The following is a 13,020-nucleotide window of genomic DNA, read 5'->3' as shown; positions in this document are numbered from 1 at the left end:
AATTAGTACCAGCCATCAGCCAGCCAAACAAACACAGCATAAACATTGGCCTCTTGCCCCTGCCGCGAGTCCGCGTGTTCCGCGGCCGATCCCCACCGTCCTCACTTCCTTCGACGTCCCCATCTGCCTGGTTCCCTCCCCCCATGACCTGGCTGCCCCTCCGAGCGTGCCTCCAGTGAACTCCAGCATGACCCCTTTGCCCCAGCCCCGCAGCCACAGGCCACAGCGCCCCTTCTCCCCGCCCTCCCACAGGGCGCAGCCAGTCTGCTCGACGAAATGCGTGTAAGGGCTCACGATCGTCTCCCCTGAACGGGCACCATGCCCGAGCGAGATGAACCCAATGAGAAACGACTGAAGTAGGGTGGGACGTCCGTCCAGAGATGCAGCCTCCCAGCACGCAAATGATTCGGGTTTGTGCACGCTCAGCTTATTACCTCTGCCCAGATTGTTCAGCATATGCAAATGTGAAATGCATAGTGTTGTTTAGTAATTTCATCAGTGGCGTTTTTCTTAACCAAAAAAGTAAATGCCTTTCGCCTGCTATAAGCCCAACATAGCAATGTGACCGAATGGTAACACATTGCAGTACTTTGGATGCCTATTCTAGCTGGGTTGTTTCCTACTGCCCAATAGCAAAATGTTACCGGCCATATCCATCTTTCTCCCCCCTTTTCTTTTCGATACTCTGCTGTAATCGCGATGCAAGTCCCATGAAAGTAACTTATAATTATATATTTATATTTTTGAAAGAAAGATGGAAGAAGTACTATTCTGTCAAGTGACTGAAGGGATTAAGAACATCACACTTCCTCAGGCAAAAGGGAAAAACAGAGCAGGCTTCATTCTCACTAGAAGTTTAGACAGGCTTAAGGCATTGAGAAGCTCCAATATTAGCTTCTGGGCTCTGGATCAAGTCAGGCTAACAAGCCCAGACAAGTTAAGTTTTTCCTAGTTCGGACTCTGTGTATCATGCTTTTTCCTGCACAGGTTTTTTTTTTCTTATAATCTAGGAACTACTTAACAAGCACAACCAGGTTTTTTTCTTATAATCTGGGCACATGTCTGGTCCTTGCACCTACAGTTTTCTTATTGGATCGACATACACGATGGTAGCTTATCAGTATATGGAAAACAACCAGACTTATCACATCGAAATTATATTAGTGGATTTAATATTCAATGTACTTATACATTATTGTGTTTTAATTTCAAACATATAATTATTACAATTGCAGATCAAAAGGCCCATGTATATCGCAGACAGCATAGATGCCTGAAATGACAGGTAAAGAGAAATAAGGGGCATGTCCCTCCTGTTTCATAAAAAAAAACAGAGAGAAATAAGGGGAGTATAATTGTCCTTACAAACAAGGGATTATAGGGATTATAGATTATACCTTCCATCAAGAAAAGGATGCCGTAGAAGACCAAACGAGTTAGAACTTTCCCTGGTCTGACCTCATAATCCATACATCAACCCACTTTTTTTCGAGCAATATCGGGGGGCAAGACACAGGGTTCACCTACTGAATTATATTGATCGAAGAACACAGGGTTCAGTACAAAGTTGGGACCTGGCATTCCAGGCCGAGAGATACAGGAGCGTTGAAAGGAGTAGGGAGTGGAGCTATCGAGTACAGGTTTACAGTACAATTTCGAGCGGATCCAATCCTTCCAAAGGTCGATGGCGGGGGAGAGGCGGCTGTATCTGCAGGACCAAGCTTCAAGGCCATGGAGAACACAGCGGAGAACATCCCTAGTAGGACGGTTATCGCGAGGCAGGGGTACGGCTCCGACGAGAAGCACTGCCCCTCGCGCGTGTCCCTGCAGCTGACCCCCATGGCGCAGCCGGACATCCTCTCCGTCTCCGTGAGCCGGTCGCCGGACAACCCGGTCCACGAGGTCAGCCTGGACCTGGGCGCGTCGCGGGGCGTGACGCCGGCGTCCATCGGCAGCGGCGTCTCCACCCACGAGGCGGTGCACCTGAGGCCCTGGAAGTTCGAGCGCGCGGTGCACGGCAACACGGCGTCGCTGGGCTGGTTCCTCCACGACGGCGCCGGCGGCCGGGAGGTGTTCTCCGGCGAGCCGCGCGGGCTGCGGCTGCCCCGGCCGCGGTCGTGGCTCCGGGACTGGCAGTGGCGGAACTAGCATTGAGTTGAACCCCGGGTTGAGTTTTAAATATAGTTGTGACAAAAACCAGACGTCGACAAACTCATAGTTCAAAAGATACACGAGAACATAATGGAAGTTCAAAAGATACACGAGAACATAATGGAAAGATAGAAAACATACAACAAGTGTCATCGCGAAATCGTATATTTATTCTTCTTCAGCAATTTTTTGAGCTTCTTCAGCAATTTTTTGGGCCGAACCCCGGGCCATGGCACGGGTGGCCCGGGGTGTACATCCGCCACTGGGGACTGGTACACCAGCCCGGGCCGGCCCTCCACGCGGTGCGGCGGGGCGATCTTCGCCGGCGACGAGTACGGCGAGGGCGAGGGCGTGTGCTGGCGGATGCACCCAGCGGCGGCCGGGAAGACCGTGGAGTGGGAGGTGCGGGCGACGGTGTGGGGGACGACAATGCTGTGCTCGTAGAGAAGACGGCAGCCGTGCTAGTGTGAAGACAGCCTGCTGCAGCAATGGAGGAGGTGCGTGTGATTCTCCTAAGAAGACAGGGCAAGGTTGCAGCAGGGATGCGATGTGTTTGCTCTGGTGGTACACGAGATATCTCAACTCTGAACTGCAAGTGAAAAACTGACCTGTTCTTGGGTTCTAGCAACAACTGCAAAATCTAACCGGGTGCACGTCCATGTGTGTTCAAATCGACTAGGCAGGTTGACTTTTTTTTTAAAAAAAAAGTATAGTAGAGATGCAGACGCTCATATTTTGTGTAGTCAATTTGTACAAATGATACTTCTTTATTCAGAAATGTTCTCAAATATAAAGAAGTGTACAAGTTCAGAAATGTTCAGAAATGTTAAAGGTGAAGCAAATCAGAAGGGTCTCGTGAAAGAAAAGCGCCCAAAATAGGAGAACAAGAGGAAAGAAGCTGAAATCGCGGGGCCCACCCACGCCAAGTATAAAGGAGCAGCCGGCAAGCTAAATATTTGGCTGGCCCCGCGGGCGCACGTCGTTTCGCGTTTCCGAGATGCCGGGACCGGCCGTGGAGGCGGCGGCGGCCAGGGGCGGAGGCCACGACGGCGGCCGCGGGAAGGTGGCCGCGTGGGAGAAGACGTACCTGGATGTCCTCGGCGTCTGCTGCACCGCCGAGGTCGCGCTCGTCGAGCGCCTCCTGTCGCCGATCGACGGCGTGCGGGCGGTCACCGTCGTCGTCCCCTCCCGCACCGTCATCGTCGAGCACGACGCCGCCGCCGTCTCCAACCTCCACATTGGTAACCTATATAATCCTCTTGTTCTCGGTCGCCTCGCTCGATCGAATTCTTTCCACAAACGGATGGGAGTCAATTCTCGCTCGCCCTTTCCGGATCAGTGAAGGTCCTCAACAAGGCGGGCCTCGAGGCCTCGATCCGAGCCTACGCCGGCACCGGCGGCGGCGGCAGGTGGCCCGGCCCGTTCATCGTCGCCTGCGGCGCCCTGCTCGCCGCGTCCTTGTTCGCGCCGCTCCTGCCCGCGCTGCGGTGGCTGGCGCTGGCGGCGGCCTGCGTCGGCTCCCAGCCGATGCTGCTCCGGGCGCTCGCCGCGGCGGGAAACCTCACCATGGACATCAACATCCTCATGCTCATCGCGGTGGCCGGCGCCGTCGCGCTCGGCAACTACACGGAGGCCGGCGCCATCGTCTTCCTCTTCACCGTCGCCGAGTGGCTCGAGACCCTGGCGTGCGCCAAGGCCAGCGCCGGGATGCTGTCGCTCGTGTCCGCGGTCCCCAAGCACGCGGTGCTCGCCGAGACGGGCCAGGTCGTCGGCATGCGCGACGTCAGCGTGGGCACCGTCGTCGCGGTCAAGACCGGCGAGGTGGTCCCGGTCGTCGGCGGGCAGAGCGAGGTCGACGAGAGCAGCCTCACCGGCGAGTCCTTCCCCGTGCCAAAGCAGCCGCGGTCCGAGGTCTGGGCCGGCACCATCAACCTCGACGGTAAAAAAACAGCTACATTTCTCACACACCTCCGACTGTCTACGTGTGTGAAATCCATTTGTTTCTTTTTTTTTCAAAATTATACAGTACAATTCAGATACTCACAACATACGCATTCAACAATATTTATATGAACTTCTTCATACATGTGGTGATCAGAATGAAAATCTGTTACATTGCAGGCTACATTTCGGTGAGGACAACAGCTCTGGCCGAGAACTCGATGGTGGCGAGGATGGAGAGGCTGGTGGAGGTGGCGCAGAGCAGCCGGTCCAAGACGCAGCGGCTCATCGACGCGTGCGCAAAGTACTACACCCCTGGTACGCCGGCACGGTCACCTCCCGAGACGATCCCGGTCTCAAGACGTAGAATTGGCAGCAATTCAGCAGAAGCAGTGCACGTTCTTTTGCAGCCTGAAGCAATGGTTCCAGCTGTCCCTGGTGCTGCTGGTGAGCGCGTGCCCGTGCGCGCTGGTCCTGTCGACGCCGGTGGCCACCTTCTGCGCGCTCCTCCGGGCGGCGAGGATGGGGCTGCTCATCAAGGGAGGCGGCGTTCTTGAGTCGCTGGGCGAGGTCAGGGTCGCGGCGTTCGACAAGACCGGGACGATCACCAGGGGGGAGTTCAGCATCGGTGACTTCCATGTGGTTGGGAACAAGGTTGAAATGGATCAGCTCCTTTACTGGTACAAGAATTTGGCCTCTTTGAATTCAGTATGACCTGACAATTTTACTGCTTTTTATGAACAAATAACGTGATGCTAGTCTGACGTGTCATTTGTTTAACTATTTAGTTTGAAAGAATATATATAATTGATGACATGTTACTAGTGTTTGGGCAGACTACTGCATGTATTGCTGAAGGTACTGAGTAATAAGTAGTATTTTCTTCTCTCAGGGTATCCAGCATGGAGAGCAAATCAAGCCATCCAATGGCTGCTGCACTTGTTGAGTACTCTCAGACCAAATCCATCCGGCCGGAGCCGGAGAAGGTGACTGAATTCCACGTCTACCATGGCGAGGTCATCTACGGCGTGATCAGTGGTAAACACATCTACATCGGAAACAGAAAGATCATGGCAAGGTCCTCGTGTCAAGCACGTAAGGAAACAAATTCGGAAGAATTTGCATTGAGATCATGCTTGAACTGGCTTCTGACATGATGAAATTTGTTGAACCATATATACACAAGCTGTCCAAGAAATGGGTGATCACAAAGGTGTGTCCATTGGCCACGTGATCTGCGACGGCGATTTCGTCGGGCTGTTTTCGCTCTCCGACGACTGCAGAACCGGGGCGGCGAAGGCGATCAAGGAGCTGAGATCCATGGGGATCAAGTCGCTGATGCTCACCGGGGGCAGCGCGGCCGCGGCCAGGCACGCGCAGGAGCAGCTCGGCGGCGCCATGGAGGAGCTCCGAGCTCCACTCGGAGCTCCTCCCGGAGGACAAGGTCCGGCTCGTCACGGAGCTCAGGGCGAGCGCCGGGGCCACGCTGATGGTCGGCGACGGCATGAACGACGCCCCGGCGCTGGCCATGGCGGACGTGGGGCTCGCCATGGGCCTGTCCGGGTCTGCCGCGGCCGTGGAGACCAGCCACGCCACGCTCATGTCCGGCGACATCCTCCGGGTCCCCAAGGCCGTGCGGCTCGGGCGGCGCACCCGCCGGACCATCGCCGCGAACGTGGCCTTCTCCGTCGGCGCCAAGGCCGCCGTGCTCGCGCTCGCCGTCGCGTGGCGGCCCGTGCTATGGGTGGCCGTGCTCGCCGACGTCGGGACGTGCCTGCTCGTCGTGCTGCACAGCATGCTGCTGCTCAGGGACGCCGCCGCGGCGGGGCGGCCGTGCTGCGGCGGGGCGGCCAGGCCCAAGCCGTGCTGCGCGACGGCGAGGTCCCAGCTCGCCGGAGCGCCAAGCAGGGGCCAGGTGACCACGGCTGCCACCGCTGCCAGAAGCAGTGCAAGCCGCCCGAGCACTCAGTGGTGATCACCATACCCACGCAAGCCGTCGCCGAGCACAGGAAGGAGGCGAGTGGTCACGCGGCGGCGGCGGGGGAGGGCGCGGGGAGATGCTGCGGCGGCGCCGCCGCCGGCGATCTGCGCGCCGCACGGCAACGGCGAAGATGAGGTGTGCGTCATCATTAGCGCGAGGACGCCCGGCTGTAGTAGCAAGGCGAGGAGTAGGTGCGGCTCGCCTAGGGATGCGGGCTGCAAGGATGCTGCAGGGTGTTGCTCCGGCGGTAAAGAGAGCGTCTCATCACCCCTCGTCTGCTGACATTTTTGGGATCGACAGCTGGGACGATATATGTATATATGTTGTATTTATGTATATATATGTATATATGTAAGTAGGTTGTTCTCATATAGAGTGCACATAGAAAATGTCGTTGAGACTGACTGCGGTCCGCTAAACCGTCCGGTACGCCATTTTCTAGTAGCACTTTAGAGGAAAATCCTCCGCGGCGGGTATTGCAACGCTGTCCGCTATCGTTGCGGACGAGCCGCCGTCCGGGATTCCCAGGGGAGAAGCGAAGCGTCCGATATCCCCTACCAAGACCGGCAGCCCCAACCACCCCAGCTCTCTCGCCATGCTCGGAACCGCCTTCGCCCCGCCGTTGCTCGACCGCCGCCTCCACCCAGCCGCGGGGCCGCCCGGAGCTCGAGCAGCAGCAAGGATGCCGCCGCAGGAGGAGCCGTTGGAGCTGCTGCTGCCGCGCGTGCACCACGGCCCACGCGCCCCACCCCGGCCAGATCCGCCCGAGCTCGGCGCGGAGAGGCGGAGGCGTCCACGAGCCGGCCGGCCGAGCGAGGAGGCGTGGCAAGGAGGCGGCGGAGAGGGAGGGAGGGGGAAGGAGGAGGAAGGAGGGGCGCCGACTTACTGAGTTCAAGGTCCCTAGTGCGCCACAGCCTCCACCGTCGCCGCCGGCCAACCCAGCCCCGCGGAGGAGGAGCCGCTCGGGCAGATCGAGGCTGGGCTCACGCATATCGAGGTTCCTCCGCTCGGCCGTCAGGATTCTCCGCCCATGGCTGCCACTGAAGAGGAGGTAGGCGCGGCGGGTCCGGCGGGGAGGAGCGGCAGCGATGAGCTCAGCCTGGCCTGCACGCCGCGCGCCCCGTGGTGGCCCGTCTCGCCATGGTACGGGGAGCTCGGCCACCGGGGACAAGCCTGACGCGGGCAGGAGGCCTGCCGCCTGGGAGGAGGAAGGCCGACGCGGGAGGGCCGCCGGGGAGGGAGGCCGCAGGAGGCCCACCGCCGGTTTTGGTAGAGAGAAGTGAGGAGAGAGACAAAGGGGGGAGGCGACGGAATGGGTGGGTCGGTGGGTGGGGATAAAATATAAAATAGTGTATGACATGTGGATCCTCCATATTGGTACTTGGTATAGAGGATGAATTATAGAGTATGATGGGTGCGGGAGAACTGGATATAGAGTAGAGAATATCGATGATTAGGACAAAATATTCCTTTTAGAGGATAGATTTAGAGTATGACGAGAGTGCAGATAGATTTGGGAGTTGTGGGAGATTGTTATGACGAGTCATTGCCAGGCTTTGTGTTTGCATGAACTGGGCTGTGTTTAGTTCCAAAATTTCTCTCTCCAAACTTCACTATTCACCTATCACATCAAATCTTTACTTCATGCATGGAGCATTAAATGTAGGTAAATAAAAAAAACTAATTGCATAGTTTTGATGTACACGACGAGACGAATCTTTTGAGCCTAATTAGATCATGATAGGACAACAATTACCACAAACAAACGAAAAGTGCTACAGTGCGCTACAGTGTCCGATGTGACACTTTTTACCATAATTTTACGCATCTAAACACAGCCCCTGATGAAAAAGTATCTGAAGTGTTCAGTTAGAAGGTGACATGTGCAAACAAATCATTGCTGCAATAGAGGGAGAGTTGAAGCTCTCTCAGTACGGTAGTTAGCTTAGGATGAGATTATTGGCAAACTGCAAAAGCAACTCTACGTCCTCTTTCCTTTGCTGCAAGAATTAGTTCCTCTGTTGTACATAGAACAAGAACTGATGTGATGACTAGGCCCACTTGGCCAGCATGGACATGAGCCCGGCGCCGACGAGCATGGACACGTTGATGCCGAGCTGGAGCTTGCCCCTGCTTTGCACCTTGGGGTTCATGAAGTCCTCGGCGAGGAGGTCGACGAGCGCCATGTAGACCAGGATCCCCGCCGCGACCGAATTGAGGATGCCCTCCACGATGAGCGCCGTCGGGCTGTTCTCGTTGTAGACCGACGAGATCCCAATGCCGACGAGGATGCCCACCGGCGTCGTCAGGCAGAAGAAGAGAACCATGGTCACGATTGACCGGAGCTTGAACTTCGCCTATGTAACAACAACAAGTTAAGGACAAAAGTCAAATAACTAGAAAAAAATCTGAAGAGGAACCCAGCTAGTATCGTCTCTGCAATATAAGAGGCAAATTTTATATACCAAAATTTAGCTTGTAGATGCCCATGTATGTTAGAGTATCGATTAAGAACCTGTTTGGTTCATGGGACTAATATATTAGTTCTTGCACTTGAGTCCCTAAGAATCTAAACAGAAGAGACCAAGGTGGTGTTTGGTTGTCAAAAGTCCCTAAACTAGTTTTAGTTGTCCCTGTACTAAAAACTTTAGTCCCTACCTATTTGGTTCCAGGAACTAAAAGAGACTAAATGTCATTAAATGAGTGCACAAAGTATCATATTATCCCTAATCTGCATGCATCTAAGAGGTGGGGACCGGGGGTAGGGGGTGGAATAATAGCCCTCATGTAGGCTTTTAGTCCCAAAAAAACTCCTCAAGAGTGACTTCTGATTCTTTAGCCCCAACTAGCACTTTAGCCTCAAAAAATTCCTCCTGTTTAGTTTTTTAGGGACTAAAGTACCAGGAACTTTTGCATAAGTCCAATGAACCAAACACCTTTTTAGGGCAGTCCCAACCCAGCTGACTAGGATATTTTTTTGTAATTAATAGGACTGCCACATAAGTATTTTAGTGATGTGGCAAGATAATTAAAGAAGAGAGAGAAGGAAATCGTTTCTTGATCGAGAAACCGTGTCGACCCGCGCAACGAGGAGCGAAGAAACCACCAGTTCCGCGCTGGGACAAGCAACCCGTTTCCACCTGTGTGGGGGCCCATGCAGTCACGGGACTTAGCGGAGAGACCGAGAGAGAGAGAGAGTAGCAGAAAAAAATAGAGTAGCAGAGGATGGATTGGCTGTAATTTCTTCTGGGCCCACATCAAGAAACGTAGCGTTGGGCGGATTAGTGTCTAGCTACAGTTTCTAGCTGATTTGACAGCCGTAGAAATCGGGCTAAGGTTTTTGGGTTGGGACTAAAAGTGCATGTTGTGACTAAACTCCATTAGGGCATGTACAATAGTACAGACAGCTGCCATCTGTAAGTACATTGAACACCGCATACAGACGGTAAAAAAACAACTTGTACAATAGATTGTCTATTTGACTGTCTTTAAACTATTTAATGAATATTTGTATCTATGATTTAGTCTAAATGAGATCTTTGTATGCACTTTTGTTGTTTCTTTGAAATAATTGAGATCAATCAAAACAAGATGAACATAAAAAAATTAAAAATAACACATAAAAAGAAAACCACTACCCCACCCACGAGCCTATAGTATTTTGCAGCTCAATCTTATCTCTTCTCGGTCTGGAACATGCGTCGTCCTCCAGTGAGCCTCTCGAACTCTCACCTCGACCTTTCATTCTCATCCACTCATCGTTGACTCGGCGCACAGCATGGAGGCCAGCTTATCCGCTCATCGTTAAGTTCTTCTTTCTCTCCTACGCTGCGCTCTTCTGTTGCTGTGCCTCTGCCAACAGGGCGACGATGGCCGCCACATTCCCGCCGGCTGGATCCTCCTGATGTGCCGCTCGCCGGGGCCTCCTCTCGGCGCCTCCCCTTCGCTGCGCCGTCTCGTTGCCTAGTCAGCCTCACCGTGGAGGAGCTTGTCGCAGCCATCGGAGAAACCGGCGAGGTGCTCGGCGCCGAGGGAGAGCCGGAGAGGGTCACAGCCAGGCAAGCATCACGTTCCTCTCGATTTGTTGGCATTTTCGATTCTCCGTGCCAAGAACCAGCCACCACGCAAGATCCATAGAAACCGTTGCTTGATGGAGACGAGGTGTACAACGGGTTTCCCATCGACGGTTTGGTCTGGGAGCCCGAGCCCTCGCCGTCGCCTCGCGAGACGACGGAACGGCCGTCTCCAAGCTGCAGCGAGGGTCTTTTTGCAAAAGTGTCGGCTCACAGACGGCTTGAGGACGACCGTTGTACATGCCCTTAGACCCTCTTGAAGGTACTTATTAGGACTAAAGGCCTACTAAAGCCTTACTTGTCTAGCCGCTACCCCTACTAAAGGGTATGGAGCTGGATACAAGCAGGGATAACATGGTCTTTTATACAATTCAATTAATGACCTTTAATCACTTATTCCAAACAGGAAAGGATAAAGTTTTTAGTGAAGAGATTAAAATTAGTCTTGGAACTAAAGGAACCAAACAGAGTCTAAGAAGAAGGGGGCATAGGCCCCCTGCATACGCCTTGCAGATTGTTGAATTAAGCTAACTCATTCCCCATTTTCACTTTATTTATTTGGAAAAATATTGTGCGTGGTTCATCCAATTGAATTTGTATAACGTACGCCTTGCAGATTGTTGAATTAAGGGGCCATTTAGTTCCCAAAAATTTTCATCCAAAAATTTTCACCTCCCCTTTAAACACATGTATGAAGCACTAGATGTAACTAAATAACAAAACTAATTAAACAGTTTGGATGTACACGACGAGACGAATTTTTTAAGCCTAATTAGCGCATGATTAGCCATAAGTGCTACAGTAACCCACATTTGCTAATGATGCGGTCAAAGGTCTCAAAAGATTTGTCTCGCGGTTTCCAAGTGAGTTCTGAAATTAATTTTTTAATTAATGTCCGAAAAACCCTCCCGACATCTGGTCAAACTATTGACGTGACACTTGGACCAAAAATTTTCACCAACTAAACATCCCCTAAGTTAACTCATTCCCCATTTTCACTTTATTTACTTGGAAAAATATTGTGCGTGGTTCATCCAATTGAATTTGTATAACTTTTTTGGAACAAATTAAAGTACAGACCATAACTGTCATGCCTGTTTGACTACAAGCAGGTACCAGTAGGCATAAACTGATGATGTTCATATCATGCTTTAGTGCGATCGGCCTCTTGATCGCCTCTCATTTCAAATGCCCAAGTCAAATCATGATGGCATTTTGGACTCCATCCAGGAATGAAGAGCTCACTCAGCCACTTTTCAACCAAAAAGAAAAGCAACTGCTCTTTATATATCTGGTTGAGTTATTCTACCTCTAGTACGGAAAATTGTATCTAGGTGTGATATTTTTTTTTCTTTCATGCATCCGTCACTTGGTGTAAGTCTTCAATCTTTTCTTTTTCTTATATGAGATAAAGTACCTGAACGATGCAGCCACCGAGGCCCATTCCCTCGAACATTTGGTGGAAGCTCAAGGCGACCACCAGGGGTTTGATGGTGCTCGGTTCCTCCGATGCGCCGAGGGAGATGCCGATGATCACCGAGTGCACCACGATCCCAAGCTCCAACACCTAAAGAATCAAACCATCATTGTTGATCAAAAACTATAAGCAAGCAGTAGATCAAAAACTATAAGCAAGTAGTATGACCACAGTTGATTGTTTTTCTTTCAAGTGTTTGTTTCAAAGTTTCAAGTCATTCTTGGGCGCTATGTGAATCTTTTTTAGATCAAGGATACATGAATCTTTTTTAGATCAAACTGAATTCTAACCATCACTGAATACGTGCCACATTTTAGATTTTAGAGAACATATACGTAGCTTTCAATGAATCTAACTTTTTTCTCTCTCTGCTTGTTTTTTTATATAAAAACTCCCCTAGTGTTCATCGCTATTAAAACACAGCTGTTACGCTTAGAGGAGACCGTATGCGTGCGTTATGCAACTCACGATTAACTGGAAGGAATTAATTACCTGGGCGATGACACGGTGGCGCAGCGCGTGCTCCTTGTCGCCCTCGCCGCCGCCGACGGCGGCCACGAGCGCCGTGGAGCCGTGCGCGTGGCCGTGCGTCGCGTGCGTGTGCATGTGCACGTGGCCCTCGCGATCGTCGCTCCCTCCGGCGTGCGGCGCCGCGGCCGTCGCCTGCTGCTGCTGCTGCTGCTTCTCCTCGTCCCCGACGGCGGCGGCGGCGGCGGTGGCGCTGTCCTTGAAGTGGAGGCGCGTGAAGTAGCCCGTGGCGACGGTGTCGACGACGAGCGTGCCGATGGCGCCGACCATGGCGCCGAACCCCGCGAATGGGAAGTCCTTCCACGGCCCCCCCGCGGGGAGGCACTCGGAGGTGAGCTTCTCGAAGGCGTCGGGGAGGATGTGGATGAACCCCGTGGCGAGGATGACCCCCGCGGCGAACGCCTTGACGAGGAAGAACACGTCGCCGTCGGCCCGCAGCGCCGGCACGCGGCGGCCCAGCACGGGCAGGCAGCACCCCAGCGCGCCGCACACGAGGATGGAGAAGAACGCCGCGATCTTGAGCGCCCTGGCCCGCGCTCGGTCGCCCGGCGCACCCGCGCCGTCGGCCCCGCACCCGCCGCCGCCGCCGTCGGCGCGCGCGGCGGGCGCGAGCAGCAGCAGCAGCAGCGCCGCGGCGGCGGCGAGGACGAGCACGGCGCGCGGTGGCCTCATTGCCGCGGATCGACGGTGGGCGACGAGCCGATGCCGGCGATGAAGAACACCACGAGGAGGAGGTACAAGAAGAGAGAGCTCGAAGCCGGAGCGACGTGGCTCTATATAGGAGAGGGAGGAGGCGGACGCCTTGTATTTATTAGGGTTTAATTTCTGGGTTAATTGGGGATTTGGAGAAGAAAACGACTGTGACATGA

The 13,020-nt window shown here is 53.5% G+C and overlaps 1 protein-coding gene and 1 pseudogene across 1 annotated transcript; one reads left to right on the top strand and one right to left on the bottom strand.

The window, feature by feature from the left end:
• Positions 1 to 3,148: 3,148 nt before the first annotated feature.
• LOC120659731 lies at positions 3,149 to 6,404 on the top strand (annotated as a pseudogene).
• A 1,586-nt stretch (positions 6,405 to 7,990) lies between these two features.
• LOC120659730 (zinc transporter 8-like) lies at positions 7,991 to 12,891 on the bottom strand. The gene is made up of 3 exons (XM_039937955.1): positions 12,116 to 12,891; positions 11,564 to 11,713; positions 7,991 to 8,430 (listed from the first exon to the last, which is right to left on the bottom strand). Exons 1-3 carry the CDS (start codon positions 12,821 to 12,823, stop codon positions 8,125 to 8,127), a joined length of 1,164 nt encoding a protein of 387 aa, XP_039793889.1. The 5' UTR covers positions 12,824 to 12,891; the 3' UTR covers positions 7,991 to 8,124.
• Between the last annotated feature and the right edge of the window lie 129 nt (positions 12,892 to 13,020).

Source organism: Panicum virgatum, chromosome 2N (assembly GCF_016808335.1).
Source record: "Panicum virgatum strain AP13 chromosome 2N, P.virgatum_v5, whole genome shotgun sequence".
NCBI classification, from domain to species: Eukaryota; Viridiplantae; Streptophyta; class Magnoliopsida; order Poales; family Poaceae; genus Panicum; species Panicum virgatum.
Note: the sequence above shows the minus strand (reverse complement) of the source record. Positions and strands in the feature narration are given on the sequence as shown.